This window comes from Sturnira hondurensis, unplaced genomic scaffold (genome assembly GCF_014824575.4).
Source record: "Sturnira hondurensis isolate 20B ecotype Veracruz unplaced genomic scaffold, ASM1482457v3 Scaffold0000396, whole genome shotgun sequence".
In the NCBI taxonomy this organism is placed as follows: Eukaryota; Metazoa; Chordata; class Mammalia; order Chiroptera; family Phyllostomidae; genus Sturnira; species Sturnira hondurensis.
In genome coordinates this window covers 4,606,008-4,626,178 of record NW_028073027.1, presented here as the reverse complement: position 1 = coordinate 4,626,178, position 20,171 = coordinate 4,606,008, and the positions used below count along the sequence as shown (strand labels likewise).

General features: G+C 40.2%; 1 protein-coding gene across 3 annotated transcripts in view; it reads left to right on the top strand.

Annotated features, from left to right (window-relative positions):
• The window catches only part of FGF12 (fibroblast growth factor 12), a 513,666-nt gene that overhangs the window by 146,468 nt on the left and 347,027 nt on the right, over positions 1-20,171 (top strand). The window contains exon 1 of one of the 3 annotated variants that reach the window (XM_037039927.1): positions 18,340-18,804. The exons of the other annotated variants lie outside the window; for them this stretch is intronic. Coding sequence (XP_036895822.1) covers positions 18,714-18,804 — 91 coding nt within the window. The 5' untranslated portion in view covers positions 18,340-18,713. Of the gene's footprint in view, positions 1-18,339; positions 18,805-20,171 lie in introns of those variants that run through there. 3 annotated transcript variants of the gene reach the window in all.

The window sequence follows — 20,171 nt, the reverse complement described above, 5'->3', positions numbered from 1 at the left end:
AGCAGAAAATAGAGATCCTGAGTAAAACTAGTTTAAAAAAATCTGTCGTGTTGTAAAAACCCCCTTTACAGAGAGGAATGGGAATATGATACTGAGTGCTTGGGCTTGTTTCACCAACATTCGTGACCTCAGTAGGCTCACTCCATGCATTTATTTAGTTATCTATCTATCTATCTATCTATTTATTTATTTTTATCTATCAATTGATTCATTCATTTGTTTGTTTGAGGAAAAGGCAGTGTTAGGAGTCATAGTTCGCAAAGGCAAAGCAGACACGCAGCTGTTCTGTACGGAATTTCTGTTCTAGAGGAAGTGGTACACATGCCTACAATGTACCAGCGGGTCCTCTGACTTGACACTTTGTAGAAGAGCTGACATTTGAACTGTCTCTTTTATTATCATTATTTTCATTCTCCCCTGAGGGTTTTATTTTTAATTTTAGAGAGGGATGGTTAGAAAGACAGAGAAACATTGATTGGTTGCCTCCCATATGCTCCTTGACTGGGGATCGAACCTGCCACCTAGGTATGTGCCCTGACCAGAAATCACACCTGCAATCTTTTGATGTTGGGAATGACTCTCCAACCAACTGAGTCACCTGGCCAGGGCTGAACTGGCCTGTTCAGAATTTAGTAAACTAGAAGAGATGCAGAGATGCATCTTTTCTTCTGTATTAAGAAAAGATACTGAGCAAAGTCTCACAAGTTCAAGGGTCTATGACCAAGTAAAGCAAGTGCAAGCTCACAATCCGTTATCCATAATTTCTAAATCCAAGAAGCTCTGAAAACCATTATATTTTTCCTGTTTGTAGCAAACTTATTTGGTAGCGTGGCCTGACTGAATTGACATGAGGGTGTTTATAATATTTATTTATTCCACTTAAGACAATATTTGTAGAATTTTCTGCAGAAATACCAGTGTTTTCGATTACAGGTGCTACCCCAACATACAGATTATGCTAATATTCTATTCATTTACTGTATTACTTTAAAAAATACCATCTTGTGCCCCTAAAACCTGAATTGCAATTAACTCCTTTTCCTAAGTGTTTCAGATAAGGATTGTGGACCTGAAGTAATTATGATCAATGCGATATTATAGAAACTATAGTCAGAAAGCTAGATAAAGATTGTGCTAGTCCTTGACTGCCTCATGAAAGATATTGGGAATTCTACATTTGGCTGTATGATAGGGTTTTAAAGAAGGTAGTGAAATAGTCGACAATGTTTTATCAAGAAGGACACATGGACAGAATCAAAGGGGGATGGGATTGAGGGTGAGAGGTAGGGATGGCTGGCATGGGGGGTAGTGGTGGGGGGAAATAGAAACAACTGTACTTGAACAACAACAAAATAAATAAAAATAAAAAAAGATTACTTCATATTCCTGAATGTCCTCCATTTTAATTTTTTTTCTCCAAACAACCACTAACCAACCCTGGGATATTTTCCTTTGAGGATGATAGTGGTGTCAGATGAAATGTCTTTTGGAAATAAATATTCACATCCATCATTTGCTCCCTCCCGGAGATGTTGGGGGGGAAATAAGGTTAGAGAAAACAGCACAGGATTGTGTTTGCTGCTCGCTGTGTGTCATATTATATAAATACGGTCAGGATTTGGTGTCCCCAGATGGCTTTACTTTGAAAATACAAAAACTCGTTCCTGGAAGAAAAACATAAACCAGCAAAATACCACAAGAAACAGTTATATATTTTGACTTCTATCACATTCTCTATAGAACAATTTGATTTTACTTAGGTTAGGAAAAGTATTTGAAAATCAAAGATGTTGTCACTGATGGTGTTGTTGTTGTTGTTAGTGTGTGTGTGCGTGCCTCCCAGTAGGGTTTTCAACTCTGCGACTGGAAACAAGCCGGAAGAGGTTGGGAATTAGAAAATTGACTCTAGAAGGCACACATCTGTTTTTTTCTGTCTTGGCGCATCTGGAGAATTATAGCTGGTTTCTCACTTTCCCTAAGTTTGTAATTAATCCTGGGACCCCAGCAATAAAAGTGCATTTTCTTTTTTACTTTAAAAAATGTCATTTGCGGGGCTAGAGCCAGAGGTAGGTGTATGTAATAAAACTGTAAGTTGGTGTTGTTTTGAAAACAGTGCCTGTAGCTGCATTAGGAATATTACTAAATGCACTTCCAAGAAGTCATGTTTCAATCCCTATAAGTCTGTGCAGGAAACCAGGAAGTTCCATACAATTCATAACTTAATGCTTTTTCAGAAAATTTCAACATTTAACTTTAGAAATACTGAGAATAATAATGGCATACTTGCAAACACTTCATGGCTCTCACTAAATCCAAGCACCCCCGAAAACAAGAACTATCTTCTAGAGGGTGGACCCCTTGTATCAGAGGCTTCCCCCTGCTAGGTGAGTGTTCTAGGAACCCATCTGTATCAGTGTGCCAGCCGATGTTGTTGTGAGAAGCTGTGTTTTTTTCAGTGAGTTCTTTTGAAGACTTTTTCAGTACATTTGCCCTTTCATAATGGGTGATCTGTGAGTGCACCTGCCCACACTACGCTGAGTGTTCAGCAATTTTTGTCCCAATATGGCATGACCGCCGTGCCCCATTCTCTCTATTCGCCAGATTTCACCCTGAATGCTTTTTTTATTTTCCCCTAGTGGATAAAGTCCTCAAAGGGAAAGGTTTGCTGACACGGAAGAGGTGAAACAAAGAAAATGACAGAAGCACTAAAAGGCATCAAAATTGACAAGTTCAACACTGTTTTGAACAGTAGAAAAACATTTCTATAGGCACATTGTATCAGATAGAGAATACTTTGAAAGTGACTGAAGTTTAAATATGTAAGAATAAATACACAATTTTTTATAAACAGATTTCTTTTGGGGGTCCCTCCTTTATTAGGCCATGGAAAAAGTATTTTTTAACCATTTTATTTATTTATCTTCAGAGGGGAAGGGAAGGAGAGAGGGAAAGAAATATCAATGTAGCCCTGGCTGGTGTAGCTCAGTGGATTGAGCACGGGCCTGCGAACCAGAGGATCGCAGTTCAATTCCCAGTCAGGGCACATACCTGGGTTGCAGGCCAGTTCCTGGCAGGGGACACACGGTACATTGTGTGTTTTTGGCAGAGGCAACCATACACTGATATTTCTCTCCCTCTCTCCTTTCCTTCCCCTCTAAAAATAAATAAATAAAATTAAAAAAAAGAAATATCAATGTATGGTTGCCTCTTGTGTGTCCCCTGCCGGGAACTGGCCTGCAACCCAGGTATGTGCCCTGACTGGGAATTGAACTACAATCCTCTGGTTCGCAGGCCCGTGCTCAATCCACTGAGCTACACCAGCCAGGGCAGAACAAGTATTTTTTATGCTATAACCTTAAGAGTTGTGGTCTGAGTTCTTAGCATTCTTACAAGTTTTTAAAAAGTTACTTATAAAAATAAAAAATATGCTTATATTTAAAAATATAATATTTACTCCTGATTTTTAAAGTATTCAACATTAATTTTAGAAAATTAAAAAATACAGAAATGCTGGGATAGAAACTGGTGATAGTATCTGTGGAGCGTTTAATGTTCCGCAGGCACTGTACCTCATGTGCAATATACATTATCTCAGTTAAACTTTACCGTGTGATATGCTATTGTTCTCATTTTATGTGAGTAGAAACCAATATGCAGAAAGGTTAGGAGACAAGTACAAGGCATCATGGTGGTGAAAGGTGAAGTGGAAATGAAGCCCGGAGGTCTGATTCCGGCAGTCACCGCAGTCTGCTGCCTCCCCTCCACTATCAGTACCAGCAAACTGTCACTGAGAGATGCCCCTGTCTGCTCTGTGTGTACAACTGAAATCCTAGTGCAGACATTTTTTCACCTTTGTTGCTGGACTTTTTTTTAATAGTCAAACCTGTTAAGTAGTAAAATGGCAAAGGAGTAATCTTGGTTTACTAATCCAGAATGAAGCCCAAATTCTGAGTATCTAAGTGATACCTTGGATTGAAAACAAACCAACAATGACCAACCAACCAACCAACCAACAAACAAACAAACAGAAAAAAAAACAGAAAGAAAACCATTCTCCTGGAGGTCCTGCTAACACCCCCTGCGAAGCCACCATTGTTTCCATTCCTCATCTCGCTGGAGTCAGTGACAGCATGAGACACCTGATAGAAAATGGAAGAGGGACTGATTTTCCAAGTGTTGTCTTTATATTCCTTTCCTTTTCACATACAAGAATTCGAAGCAAGGTTAATAACCTTAAAGTGTTAGAATCAGTCTTTGAGATGAATATTTTTTATTTGTGTGTTCAGACTATAAATTGTAAATGCAGGAATTGTCGGTGGGTGATTTATACCATGGCCTGATTTTAAAAAATTAAGCCCTTGTTTTAAACATATACTAGTCCTTGTTAAGCAGAAAGAAAATCTTGGGGAAAAGAGACAAGATATATATTTGTGTGGAGTCTGTAAGTGTTGAGCTCAGCCTTAGGCATTTTCTCCCCTCACGCCTCCTCTGCCACCCCCTTATTTTGTTACCGCAACTCTGCATGGCAGATTATTAGCCCCACTTTGCAAATGAAAAAAGTAACATTTAACGAAGTTGAGACATTCATCCATGAGCACACAGCTGGTAACTAGTAACGCTGGGATTTGAACCTGAAGATGCATGTCTCTGAAGTCTCAAACATATCAATTAATGTTGTAGTTGTAAAACAGGCCCACGTATTTTTACGAAGTTTAAACAAATTATATTTAATTTCAGTATCATAAAATGCACCCTTTGAAGGGCACAGTTGAGGGTTGTGTGTGTGTGTGCTCACAGGCTTTGTAAGCACCATCCCTGTCTGAGTCCAGAACCTTTTCATCAGCCCCCTGAGAAACCCATTCCATCAGCAGTCACTTCTTACAGAGTTGTGATGGAGCAAAACCCTTCAAAACTGTTCTACTAAAAGTCCAATTTTCTTAGCTTCTTTCCTCAAACAAAAATGGTTCTTAGTTATTTATACAGATGTTGTGGAAAAGCTATAAAAATAATCTCAAATAACAGATGATTGATGTTGCTGAATGTATTTTTAAGTGAGGAAAGGTTTACTAATGGGAGACTTTTCCAAAGTTGTCAGTAAAATGCCCAGCACCCCGACAACCATCATTTCCATCATTTATTGGGCACTTTGCTCCACCGGGCACAATACTGAGATATTCTATTTTATTTAATCCCGACAGCAGTCCCGTTAGGTGCTTATTAGTACTCACATGACTGTGCAGAGAAGGAAAAACAAAGTGGAGGAGTGAAGCTTAGGTGTCAGGGCTGAGAATCAAGCCCTGGTCCCGTTTGATTTGAAAGCATGAGTCTTATTCACTGAGCTTCTCCAAGGGAGAGGAAATGGGCCAAAAGAGAACACAGATCTAAGTGTAATTAAAATTTGAATCCAAATGGGAAATTTACACAAGCCCAGGATCCTGAAGAAGGTCATTCAGTGTTGGCTTCTGGAAGTATTATGCCAGTGATTTATGCATTCACATAATCAGATAAATATGGTATATACTCACTTAAGGCTCTATCAACCAGATTTTCTTGTCCTTCCATTGAAAAAATGATAATTAACCTATCAAACCAGGAATGGAAACAATCACAAATTCAAGAAGTGTGAAACCTTTCAGATTGGTTCTCTAGAAACCTCTTCTCCCAGGGATTTTTTGGTCTTTCAAGATAATTGTGTTATACTATCCAATTAAAGTCTTCAGATACTGCTTTTCTCCTGGACCAAGGTTCTTTTCACTTATTTGAAGGCCTCCTTTGTGTTTATTCATCCTATGACCATTTGGAAAGTGTGTCATTGATTTTCAGGAAAGGCAGAATGCATGACATATGTTGCTTTTATATGTAATTGCCACACAAGGTTATAATGAATGTGATTAAAGCCTTATTTTCAGATGAACTATAAGGTTAGCTCTATCTTGAAAGATACAAAAGCATATAACTGTTCTATGACACGAATGAAACTTTGCACTCAATTTAGCAGGTATCTGCGGACCATTTCCTATGTTTTGAGCAGAGTCTGTGTGAGGAGGAATGTAGTAGTGGTAGTATGATACTATGAATAAAACTCACACTTTCCATGAAAGGGAATTGTGTGTGTGTGTGTGTGTTTAAGGTGAAAAATGTATGTAAAACATATGCCCAACTAATTGTGATGCAAGGCATGATGTGGTAAGTTCTTCAGCGTTTCCTGATTCTTCCAACTAGACCAACACTCACCCCTACTTTAGATGCTGCAGCGCCATGTACTTTCCTTGTTTGTACCATTCATGGTTACAATTGTTTGTATGATTATTTGCCTAAAGTTTCAACAAATGCTTTGGTTCTGTGATAACTGTGTCAGATATAAAAGTTATAAATTAAGTGAGTCAAAGATTGCTGTTGTGAAAGTTCTATGCTATGAAATATGCATAGATGAGCCCTAAAGAGGAGCATCCAACCTACTCAGGGAAGAGCTTTGGTGGAGGTGACTCTGGGCTCTGTTTTTGAGAGATGGATACATGTGTTCCCTGGGATAAGAAAGAAGGCAGGATGTCACAGTAGTGGGAAGAACATGCGAAAAGATACACACACTGGAAAATGTGTTTCAAGGGTGTCAGAGGATATCAATGGAGTTAAGTTCATGGAGAAAGATGGAGAAAGACGAGGCAAATCATGAAGTGTCTTTGGGGGCATTTAAATTGTTGACTTTAACACGAGTGCTCTGAAAAGTTTCTAAAGAGCAAAATCCTTCAGGGATTTGAGTTTGGGGGTGATTATTTTGGCAGTGTGGAGGGTAAACTGAAGGGAGCTGGGCTCTCTTTCACAATGATGTTGCAGTAATCATGCAAGAAGTAAGTAGGCACTAAAAGAAGATAGGAAAAAAGTGGATGGATGTGCAAAGTGTCAAGGAAATAATATCCCACCCTCTGCCTATTTGGAGGTGAGTTAGCAAGAAGAGTCTAGGATGGTTTACAGGTTTTGGAACTTGGGAACTGTATAGATGGAATCTTTTACTAAAATATCCAACTTTGGAGGAAAGAGATGTGCACAGGTTTGTTGTTTTGTAAGCGCCTGTGGGTCATTTAAGGAAAGCTTTCCAGAAAAGCCTGGATATACGAGATTAAAACTATGGAGGGATTGGGAATCTGGTCAGCAGTCATCAATAGACTAAGACATATGTAGAAGGATGCCCAAGAAAAGTAAAGGGGAAAAGGTAAGAGGCTTCACCCTGGAAACAGTAGAACTGGAGGATGGCCAGGTGGGAAACTAAGAAATTAAATAGAGAAGTAAAAAACAATGACAACAACAAAAAGAAGCTGGTGTTTCCAATGACAAGGAGGACGAGCTTTATGAAATAGAGAGTGATTAGTAGTTTTAATACATATAATTACAGTTTGTGTATAATTAGGACAAAATGCACCCACGGAGAGTAGAAGAGCCTATCTTAGAAGAAGAGCGTTAGTGGGGTGCATGGGCAAAAGGCGGCACTCGCAGGTATAGGAGAGAGTGAAAGGTGCTAAATTGGAGACTGTACAGCTACTTCTTTTTAAGGCAGGGATGTCAAACTCATTTTCACCAGGGGCCACGTAAGTTTCACAGTGGCCTCAAAGGGCCAAATGTAATTTTAGGACTGTGTAATGTAACTACTCCTTAACAGTTTAGCGAGAGCTTGGCACTGCTGCCTGTGGAAACAACGTGCCGGGCCAGATAAAACAAGGTGGGGGGCCAGATTCAGCCCGTAGGCCTTGTGTTTGTCACCTGTGTTTAAAAGTGTGTGTTTATAGGGAAAAAAGGATAGGAAAAAACAACACAAAGAGGGGTTTTGAAAATTCGACATGAAACTCTTGTGTGGTGCATGCAGTGGCCATCTGGGCTGCACGCTGTGCTCTGCAGTGGCACAAGGATAGGCACACATGTATGTTTGTGAGTGTATTCCTGTGCAGAACAGGCACCTTAAGGGAGGGTAAAGCATTTCCTTTCCAAAGTCTGACATCGCCATCAAACCTATGCTATGGCTCAAGTCAACGGTTCCAGTTAGTTTTTTTCCTCCTCCCCTGTCCTGACCATAGACCCACAACCACTTGTATTAGCACAGTTAAAGCTTATTGTTATCATAGTTAGCCCAACCCATAACTAAGACTCTCTCCCAGACCCTGTTCAGAAAGCTGGCACTAGTACATACTAATTAGTCCCTGCAAAAGCAATGTTATATTTGCTGCTGTCAGGTCTGTAAACAAATGGCTGCCTTCTCCTTCTGGAAAGCAGATGAATTTTCAGAGAAAAACCCCTCAATTTTCAGAAAAGGGAAAACTCCCTGAAATAATATCTATGTTATTTTGCAAAATAAGTTTGATTTTTACATTATTAAAACCAGAAGAAGCACATAGTGTCTTGTAAAGAATATTTCACTGGAATGTTGGTGGCAATGCAGACTGGTGCAGCCACTGTGGAAACAGTATGAAATTTCCTCAGAAAACTAAAAATGGAACTGCCTTTTGATCCAACAATTCCACATTGGGATTATACCCTAAAAGCCCAGGAACATCAATTTGAAAGAACCTATGCACCCCAATATTCATAACAGCACAATTTATAATAGCAAAGTACTGGAAGCAACCAAAGTGCCCATCAGTAAATGAGTGGATCAAAAAACTATGGTACATTTACATAATGGAATACTACATAGCAGAAAGAAAGAGAGAAAGAAAGAAAGAAAGAAAGAAACAAAGAAACAAAGAAAGAAAGGAAGGAAGGAAGAAAGAAGCTCCTACCCTTTGTGACAGCATGGATGGAACTGGAGAACATTGTTCTAAGTGAAAGAAGCCAGACAGTGAAAGATAAATACCATATGACCTTGCCTATAAGCAGAACCTAATCAACAAAACAAACAAGAAAGCAAAACAGAACCAGAGACATGGAAATAAAGAAGAAATTGACAATGACCAGAGGAGGGGAAGGGGGATAACAGGGTGGGTAGGAAGAAGGGAAAGGGTCAAGTCAAGGAACTTGTATGTAGGGCCCATGGACAAAAACAGCAGGAGAGGGGAGACTGACTGTGGAAGGTGAAGGGTGGGTAGTGCAGGGGAGAGTAAATGGCGGGGGGAATAGGGATAACTGTAATTGAACAACAATAAAAATGGCAAAAAGGGGGGGGTGCAATATGGCACTGGGAGGCAGTGCCCTGACATGAATGGTAACTCTGCCACTAGGAGCCATGTGACTTTAGGAGAAGTTGCTGTCTCCTTTTTTGCCTTCAGTTCTTTGAAAGGAGCTAAATATTTTCTATCTTTGTTTTATTTATGTTGATATTTTGTTCCCTGAATGGAGCCATTCTACAAATAAATTTCCTTTTCCTATCAGTCTTTTGGAAAAACTCCATTCTTGTAAAATGTCACTATATTGGAGTTTGTCTTTTTGCCCTTTACCAACTTCCTCGGCAAATGAAATTGCCCTCTTCATCTTTGCTCGCACAATATTTTTTGAGCATCTTTATCCTCATCACCACTATTTGTATAGCTATTTGCTCTTCCCCACAGCCCTACATATGAGGTCACACAGAGCAGGGGTCATCTTTATGATATGCACTGTATGCTCAACAAACATGCATTGAACAGAAATAAAAATAACTTAACTCATTTAACAGGTAGGCAGTATATATGGCCAGTATCAACAGTGGCTGGACTTTTTTGAGACAGACCTCGTTCATACTATAAACTTAAGAAGACTTTTTATTTGGAGAGAACGGGTGATGTGTAAGCTAGAAGGGGTCGGTTGAGTGTTTATTATGAGTTGATGGAGGTCTTTATTATTTTTTGTTGTCTTTAATACCCAAGATTGTTGAAATTCCATGAGAGCATGGGGAAGTCAAATATAGTTTATTTCAATTGTATGCTAATATTAACTATTTTCTCTAAATGTTACCTATATTTAAGGCCTCACTAAAAAAATTAGTATATAAATTAAAATTAAAATAAGACGACTATCTCTGACCTATGACACATGGTACTTTTCTTGTTTGTTTATGTCATTGTACCCCATTCATTGTAGAGGATAAGTCTTATCTATACATAAACACTTTTTTGTATGAACATTCTGTTGTTAGGCATTGAGAAGGTGGGATTCTGACTTAAGTCTGCTGACTCAGGGCATCAGGCCTGTATCCTATGGGCTACTCGGAAATGACATTTTCCACTTTTAGTGTATCTCCTTCACTTTCTGTATTTTATAATCAGTCTTAGTAATAAATACTTTTTTAACTGAAACAAAATGTATATATTTAACAATGTTACTATATTTTATATATTCCTTGTTTTGAAGAATTAACATATATACGCAGTACTATGTTTTAAAAGTACAAAATGAGGTGCAGCCCTCAGCACCCTGGTCCCCTCCCCAGACCACGCCTGCTGCCAGTTTCCTGTGGGCCCTTTGACAAAGAGTCTGTGAATTGACGAACACAAATGTAGGTGCATTCTTTTTACATCAAGCAAATTGTAGCATATTTTAATATTCTTTTACATGCTTGTTAAATTGTATATATTATAGATTCATGTCATTAAATTTCAAATAACGAGTTTTAGAGGTCTTTCATATTGAGAGACAGTTCATAATTTTTAAAGTTTCAGAACACACCCTACTGCTGGGCCAGCATCATTAGCATCAGATGGCACATCAGCAGGGCGGTACTGGTACCTGTGTGCTGTCACTTGCTCACCCCACGAAACTGTATCTGGAAGTGAATGTCTAGAAAAGGCATTTGGGAAAGGTGGCTTTTTAAAGTTTGATAGATGGTGACAAATTGCCATTCATAAGTGTATTCAGTGTGTACTCTGTCCAAGACTGTTTCCTTTACATTCTCTCTGGTACCCTGGCTTATCAAACACTTTTATCCTTGAAACCTGAATAACTAAACAATAGAATCTTATGGTTGATGTATTTCATAGTTCTCTGATTATGAGTGAATCTTATGAGTTGGCACATGTTTAAAAGTGAATTATATCTCCTGCATAGTTTAAGTCCTCACTCTAAACTCTTTGTGGGTTGTTTATTAATACAGTGCACAGTTGTAAATGTTCCCCAAATGAAAAAGCCATAGTAACAGTCCCCGTATTATTTTACTTCAGCAATGTGAAATATTAAATATTTATTTACTATCAATTTTATTCTATCAATATTTAATAAATAATTTATTAGAAGTTCCGGGTACAAAGATAGAAAAATGAAAGATATAGATGCTTCAGTCTGTAAGTAAAGGAGTTCATAATCTCTTGGGGGAAGAGACACATGTGCAGGCAGAATAAAATTAATTCCATGGTACAGGAACAATAGTTTGTTATGGGAACTTGCCCATATGTGTGAATGATTTGGGGTAGACTTAGGAGGCAGCAGAGAACATTTCCCAGAGGTAGCTGGTGGCATTTTAGGGCCTGAGTGGGAGTTTTAGGGTCTGAAAAGAGTTCAGGTGATAGCAGTGAGAATGCCCACTTAGAACTCTGCCTACTTTTTGTTTGTTTATTTTTTAATCCTTGCCTGAGGACATGTTTATTGATTTTTTTTAGAGGAGAGGGAGAAAGAGAGAGAGATCCATTGCCTCCTGCACATGCCCTGACCAGGGCTCGAACCTGAAACCTAGATATGTACCCTGACTGGGTATCGAACCTGCAACCTTTTGGATTGACGCTCCAACTGAGTCATACGGCCAGGGCAGAACTGTGCCTATATTTTGGTAGTGAGTTTTGACTAATAAGCAACAGTTGTTTTCCTGAATTTCACAAGTATTAACTATCTTGGATTGAGTGACTCCATATTTCTCACAAAAAAGCAACTGGTACTTGGCAATGGTGAGGTAAAAACATTTTCCTTCTATTTGACTTATATAACTCACATTTAAAGGTTTTTTAAAAAACATAAATGACAAGCTCTGCATTTATTCCAAACAAAATGTTACAGAGTTATTAGAGAAGAATGGAAAACCTCCAACTCTAGCAGCGAACCCAGAAGTGTCATTTATTTGAAGATTGGTGTCTAGGGGTGGGATGGTTGGAGGAAAATGCATGAAAGTCTTGTACCTTAGCTGGATGTCAGAAGGTTTTACCAGAAAACACCTGTAAAAGTAACAACGTTATTTGTTGCCTTTTTTTTTTCAGTTGGTAAGGTAAGATGTAGTGCTTAAGTTAAATGAGAATTACTACCCTATGTCTCACAGTGATGTGATGGAATATAGGACAGGGTTGGAGGTAAATACAGAGTCTGAATTTGGGTACCGGGTCTTTCAGAAGTGGAGTTTGTTCTTTGGTGGATATAGTGCCCATTAGTTGTGGCTAGGCAGTAAGATGGTAGCATTTGTTAAGCATTGGACATTGTATATTTAAAGGAGAGACGCCTCCTTCAGTTCTGCTCACATTCCTTAATCTACATAGAGCTTTTTCTAGCTGCTATTTCTTCCTCAAAAGATAGAATGGCCCAGTTTTTTCTCTGTACCTTCACTGAGCTCTGAAGTGCTACCTGTATTGCAAAGCTGTGTTTTATTTATGGTTTACAAATCTCTCTTCCTTTACTAGGTTTTAGGGCAAGGATTTAGTTTCTAAATATTTATGGAAAGCATGAATAGTTGAGTGACTGAAAAGTTATCTTAAAACCTTACTCCCTTCTTCCAATGACAATAACCTTGTTTTGAACTATATCAAAAATGTTTAAATTAATATAATTTAATTCCACTACCCTCCTTGGTGGAAATTTCTGATATTTTATTTTCTTAAATACATTTTATTGATTATGCTATTACAGTTGTCCCATTTCCCCTACTTTATTCCCTTCTGCCTTGCACCCCCCTCCATCCACATTCCTCCCCCACTTAGTTCATGTCCATGGGTCATACATATAAATTCTTTGGCTTCTAAAAGTGCTGTTTTTTTCCCCTAGTAGCAAAATGGGAAAATAACATGAACAGGTAACTTCTTTGAAAAGCTATAAGCTCTCAAACAAATTAAAAACATTCAAACTCACTCATAATTAGAGACATGCAAATTAAGGTGACATTACAATTAAACCAACAAAAATGAAAGAGTGGGACAAGACAGTCTATTGGTGGGGCAGTGGGGAAACAGGAACTCTCATACACGGAATCTATACAAGGCTCTTAGGACATTACAGATGCTTTACATACTGAAATAACAAAGAAATAAAGTTAATTAATTTTAGTTAATTAAAACCAGCCAGTATGGAATATAAGTAATAATAAATGGACATAGCTGGATTACAACAGAATAAACTACACTGAAAAGGAAAAGGAAGAAATAAACTAATCTGAGTCATTCTGAAGAATACTATTTTGCCTAGACACTGTCAAAGGCTAAAGATAAAAACATCAGTTTTGTGGCATTTTTGCCAAAATTAATAACCTTTGACTAACCAGTTGAAAACACCAGAAAACCCAAATTGAAAGACATTCAATAAAGTATTTGAGCAATATTTATTAAAAATAAATATTTCAATGTTCTGAAAGACAACTAGAGACTGAAGCTCTCTCATAAACTGGAGAAGACTGGGGAGACAACTTAAATGCAGTGTAGGCTCCAGTTGAATCCTGAAACAGAAAAAGGACATTAGGGATTAAAAAAGTAGTGAGTTTTTAGTTTATTTTAATAGCATGGTACCTTGTGAATTTTCTGGTTTCGATAGTTGTACACTGGCTATGTAAGTTGTTAACATTAGGAACTGGGTAAATAGTATACACGAATGCTGTATTATTTTGCAACATTTCTGTAAGTCTAAATTTATTTCAAAGTGAAAAATTTAGAGAAGAAGAAATAGAAGAACAAATAATAAAGGACAAGAGGAAGAATATAAATTTTTAAAAAGACTCAGGTGTTTGCTTTTTTTGAAAATAGTTGTTATTAGACCTTATGTCATTAATAAGGTAAACTTAGCTGCCAGTGGCTATTTCTGTCATATTATCTAACGAAATTGATTTTATTGCCATCTCTGTTTGGGCTATTCTAATAAAAAAAATACCATAGACTGGGTGGCTTAAGCAACAAGCATTTATTTCTCACAGTTCTGGAGGCAGGGAAGTCCAAGGTCAAGTCACCAAGATCCTATATTTGTTTAGGACTGGCTTCCTGGTTCACAGATGGCCATTTTCTTGCTATGTCCTCACGTGATGGAAGCAGAAAGGAAACTCTGTGGGGTCTCTTTTACAAGGGCAGGAATCCCCTTCATGACCCAGAAGCTTCCCAAAGGCCCCACTTCTGCTACCTGAGGGGTTAGGAATTTGGTGTAAGAATTCGAATGGGGGATACAGTCAGTCTGTGGCAGTGCCTATCCAATTGGATTTGACTGTATTTCTGGGATGTGAGATACCCGCCTGGTTTTACCCCAGCAGTCAGTGGAGTGCATACAACACAGAACAAAGGCGCTATCATACTGATGCTGGTCTTTTAGTTTCTGTGTTCGTTTCTTTTTGAAAATGTAACTTACTCTCCACTTGATAGACATTTTGTCATTAGTATACTCATTAAAAGTTTTTGGCTTGGCACAATTCTGAACATCTTATTACTGACTCAATGTGGGCTTCCAAGCAGATAAATACACTGATTAATTGCACAGCTGATGCCAAGAGTCAGCAGATTCCTATGTTTAATATGAACAGAAAATAGATAAGTCACCGCTTAAAAATCTCAGAACTGCCTTAGACAATTATTAATTCCTACAAACTATGAATAAATTACTCTTTATAAAAAGGAAAACTTTAGACACTAGGAGTTTAAAAAAGCTCACCTTTCATTCTGTATCAGATTTTTAAATCACTCTTAGAAAGTGATTTCTTCAGTCTGAAGCCATACATGTGAGTCACTTGCTAGAGCTGGTCCAAGGTCAACTGAAAACAGAAAGAATGCCTAACTTAAAAAGCAAAGCAACTCAATAATTCAATCAGAGACAGACACATTTTTTAAAATTTGGTCATTACAATACAAATATATCTTGAATTTAAAATTAAAAAATATAATTGCCAGTAAAATTTTGATTTTGGCTTATAGAATAATACAAACAGAAAGCAGAAAGTTGGGAAGTTTTGCTTAAACTACTATTTGCCACATCACTACCGTCCATTGTGCTCCTGACTAGTACTGTCTGTCTTGCCTTGTGTTTGGATGGGGTGGTGGATGTACAGGTGTACTCTCCCTGAGTACTGCCCCAGATGCTTCAGGAAGACTACATCTGGGTACCGAATTGTGGAACTGGAAGTCACTTTAGGAGTTGCTTTAACAAACATGTACATTGAAGTCCTGATAAGGGTAAGAACCTTTATTTAAAAAAATAAGTTTAAGTAATAAATTTCTAGTGATCAATAATACCCTTTTATATCTGCTTTGATCCAATTTCCATAATGTATACTAAGAAAAAAAATTGCCTTAAAATGCTATATGCTTTCTTTGGTTCAATCTGAACTCACTTGAGAGTTCAGTAACTACAAAAAAATCTGTTAATGTGATCCCTTGGTTTGGTTTTTCAACTACCGTGATGATTCATTTTCTTTGTGCTGAATACACTTGACCACAAGAATCACTTCAACAGCCATTTAAACAGAAGACAACAGACCATCTGAATATGAATTGTGACAGTTACCTTTCCTGCGCTGCCTTCTAAGAGTTTATAGTTTTGTTGGGGAGGCAGAAGGTTCACGTGTGAACCCTTCCTGTAATGAAATAAAAGAGNTGATCAATAAATACCCTTTTATATCTGCTTTGATCCAATTTCCATAATGTATACCAAGAAAAAAAATTTGCCTTAAAATGCTATATGCTTTCTTCGGTTCAATCTGAACTCACTTGAGAGTTCAGTAACTACAAAAAAATCTGTTAATGGGATCCCTTGGTTTGGTTTTTCAACTACCGTGATGATTCATTTTCTTTGTGCTGAATACACTTGACCACAAGAATCACTTCAACAGCCATTTAAACAGAAGACAACAGACCATCTGAATATGAATTGTGACAGTTACCTTTCCTGCGCTGCCTTCTAAGAGTTTATAGTTTTGTTGGGGAGGCAGAAGGTTCACGTGTGAACCCTTCCTGTAATGAAATAAAAGAGCCAGTATGTTAAGCCCTTGAGGAGCACTTAGAACTCAGGAAGTTGGGAATAGCACCTTATCTGGCAAAGCTAATAAAAATCTCCAAAGTACTTTCACGAGTTTCACCGCACTGAATCCTTGTACTGACTCTGGCCGGTAGGCAAAGAGGTTCATTATAAATATGAAAATTGATGCTCAGGATGTTGTGTGTATTTTAAATTCACACATGGACCTAATTGTCCGCCCTGGTCCCTTTGACGTAATCAGGATCTTGCCTCATTGTGTGTGTACATGTGTATGCTGTGTTTCAAGGAACAGCATTTACTGTATCTCAAAGTAAACGGATAGCTCTGGCATTGGGTTCCAGAGCAGGAGCACTCTACCGGAAAGCTCTCGGCCTGGGCTGCAGCACAAAGGACTATTTTTAGGTGTTTTTCTTTTGCTAATTGCCCCTCCCTCCATGGGGAATTTCTATGGTAAAATCCCCAGATGAGCCAAGTTTCTCACTCATTCCCGAAGAGACCGGAAAGACGACGGCCATGACCCAGGTTGCCCAGAGATGCCAGTGCGCCAGCGTTAGCAGATCTTCAAGGACCTTGCAGCCCATAGAGCCTGGGTGGTTCCAGGGAACGACAGTTCCAACAGATGATTGGAAGAAAGGCCTGGCTGTATGTATGTATCTCACTGAGTCTTGGAAGCATCTCTGATGATCTTACCTGGCTGGAGCCAAATTCTGAAAGGAACTAAAAGAGTGGGAGCCAGGGCTGGCTGTGGGCTGAAGGCCGTCCAGATGTTCTGGCTTTCTTCTACCACCTTTGAGAGGAACAAGGAAGTGACTTCTGAAAGAAATTCTTTTTCAGACACTTAAACTTTTAGAGAACATCACAGGAACTGTAAAGGCTTAGCCTAGAGAAGAGAAAAAGGGAAGTGGTGTTGAAAACCATTTTTACTCCTTTGGAGGGAGGAGCTAACCCGCTAGTGCTGGGTGTCCGTGGGACAACGGGTGGAACGAACATGAAGTTTTTGGCTCAGTGTCAGTGTAAACCTTCTGACAGGTTTTGTGCAATGAACTAACTTGGGAACTGGTGAGTTCTCTATACCTGAACTGGCCAAGCGGAAACGTGGACACTAGTATGGACACTAGCGCTCACTGGCAAGTGAAAGTGATGGAAAACCCTCAGGTAGTGTGCTAAGTGATCATTGTTAACACTGTTATAGCAGTTATTTTATATCAAGTGTTTTCTCAACCTTCAACAAGGGGTCTATCAGGTAGATGTTATAACTTTTTTAGAGATGAGGAAACTGAGGCACAGAGAGGTTAAATAATTTGTTCAAGGTCACATAAAGGAAGATTGGAATCTAGGCTGTTTATCTCGTTTTTGTATTTTTGACCATTTGCTATATTGCTGAGTCCTCTACAATCCCTCTTGCCTGAGATTCCAGGTAGGGTGGGTGGAGTCCAGTCCCTTTGCCAGCGTTGTTTGCAGGTTTCCTGCATAAGCCTTCCAAAAGGGCTTTGATGGCTTCCCCTGGGAGCAAACGAATGAACAAACTAACCAACAAGTCAATAAATAAAGCCAAAGACGTTGCTGGTGAGAATATAATCAAGACCTTCAGACCCACATGGGAAGCTGACCGGTCATCTTTGGGGTCAGGGGGCAGAGGCAGAGCTGATCAGAATACTGAGCCAAAGGGAAGTGCTCTCGTTTTCTGATTTTCTTCCTCATCTGCCTCTCCTCCCCTGCGCCCGCCCGGAGTCCCCTTCTGGCCTCCCTTTCCCTTGCACTGGCCTTTCCACTGGACCTGTGCTAAACTTCTCCAGGACATTGGAAGGTACAGGGATGATCACGAAACAACCGATTCTCTGTTCCATACCCTCCGCCACCCCTATATACAGAGGGGGAAAGTGACTTACCCAAGGTCACAGAGCCCCCATCAGAAAATCCAGGGGTCCAGACTCCCACATCAGGGCTCGGCCCACACCTAGGCACACCTTCCACTCACTCGAGCACCGTGAGCTTTCTTTATTCCGTATGCTTTCCTCCCCACCCCTACTCTCCAGTTCCCTGGAGTCGCATCTGACGCTTTGCAGGCACTGGGGTCCAGTCCTCCCAGCGGGCGCTTCCCTTCCGCCGCATTCCCACGCCCAGTCGCCCTCTGCACGCACGCAGCCCACGGGGGCCCAGGGTTCACCGCCCCACGCTGAAAGGAGGAGTAGGGCCCTGAGCCAGGGGTCCAGAAGGCCAGGGCCCACACGGGACCCCGCCTTCGTTACCCCCGGGAGCCCGCACCTGGAAGGGGGCACTGACCGAGTCACCCTCCAGCCCGAAGACCAGTCGCCTCTTGGAAAAGTCCCAAAGTGTCACGTTCGCTCCCACGGGGGTGTGGCCGAGCCTGTGGCTCCCCGGGGGGCTGCCCCAGCGGAGCCGCACTTCCTCCTCCTCTGCCGGTCTTGGCCGGGGCGCCTGGATCGCTCCTGCTCTGCGCCCCGGATCCTGTCGGGTCGTGGCACAAACTGCTCTCCACCTGGGACACGCGCACCATGGACGCGAGAGCCGGCTGTACAGGACTGGCCCCTGCCTTTCGGCTGGATCATTAGCGGAGGTGGGCGGGGAGTGGACGAACCCCACACACGCGCTTCTCCATGAAGATTCTTGAGCTTTCTTTGAAGAAAGGAGTGCATATGCTGCAGTGTCTCTGTGGAAGGAGCCTGAGGACCAGCAACAGCCTAAGCGGTGAGAAAACGTTCTTTCCTCAGTCGTACACCCCCCCCAGCGCCCCCCCGCCCCCCCCCAACACATCCCTGGCCTCTCCTCTTCCCTCCCCTTCGTTATTCAGCCCGGGTAGGTGGTGGTGCAAGGAAGGCGTTTACTTACTGGGGCGAGATAATGGCCCCGCCGCGGGTTCTGTCCTTCTTTTTAAATCCCTGAAGTCATCAGCGCTTTATAGAATGCTTTCGCTGTCACCTAGCGCCTGAGCTGGAACCTGCGGGTCTCTTTCTGGGGGGTGCTCTCAGTGACCTGCTTTCGCACTTCCTGGCGGCTCGCTCCTTGTGACTGCCGAGGGCGGCGTGCGACTTGGAGGTGCTCAGAGTCTCTTCTAAGAAGTCGCCGGTGCGTTCGGCAGGAAAGGGAACTTCTAAACAGGTGGTTGGCGAGGCAGGTATCGTTTATTTTTCTTGCTTTCTTTGAGAAGTAGACACCTGGCCGTCATCCAGGAGTTCGTTTTGCCCTGGAGTTCGAGCAGAGCCCCCTTTAGCCCGGGGCTTCCCAAATCGGGTCCCCCAGGAAGAGCACAAGGAGGCGAAGAGAAGCAGGCTCTTTTTAAATGACCAGCAATACTGAGAAAAACAATAAAAAACTTAATGAAAACATATCAAACTACAACAGTAAGTGTGATTGTTTTCTGCGAAATCCTAGGAAACAGTGTTTTGTTTTACAACATTTTCCATTGTCCATCTTTTTCTTTTAAGGTGTAAGTTCCGTGTAAAATGATTATCTCTAGTAATTTTGCAAGTGCTAATCCACTTTTTGTGTCCTTGGTTTTCTCCTACAAAATGGGGGGAGGGTGTGAGGGCAGAGGAAAGCTACTGCTATTATGTCTGAACAAATGTGTGTTTTTAAAACAATTTTTGGGGGGCCCATGAATTACAAATGACTTTAAAGTTAAAAAATTCAACAATATTATAATAGGATTCATGTTTAAAACTTCTTATGCTATTTTGGTGGGTCTGATTCATTTGGTTACTTACCTATTCTCACTCTTTTCTGGAGCTATGAAGATTATATTTGGAAAGGCTGGAATGTATATAGGTTTCATTCATCCTTCCTAAAACTTGGACTTCTGGTTATTCATCAATCCAAATGCAAAATGCAATTGTTTTAAAAGAACTAATTAGATAATTTAACTATATGTGAGATATTAGAATGTATACCTTTGAAATGAAATCAGCCATGGGATCTTTGTGTTTTTACCTATGTTCAATTCAGAATATTATTTAAACATTTTTAACCATGATTATAAGTGATAAAAGATTTCAAACCACTATGTTCTAAACTAACACAGTTGATGCTGACGCTTTATGTTTGAAAATACGTATTTC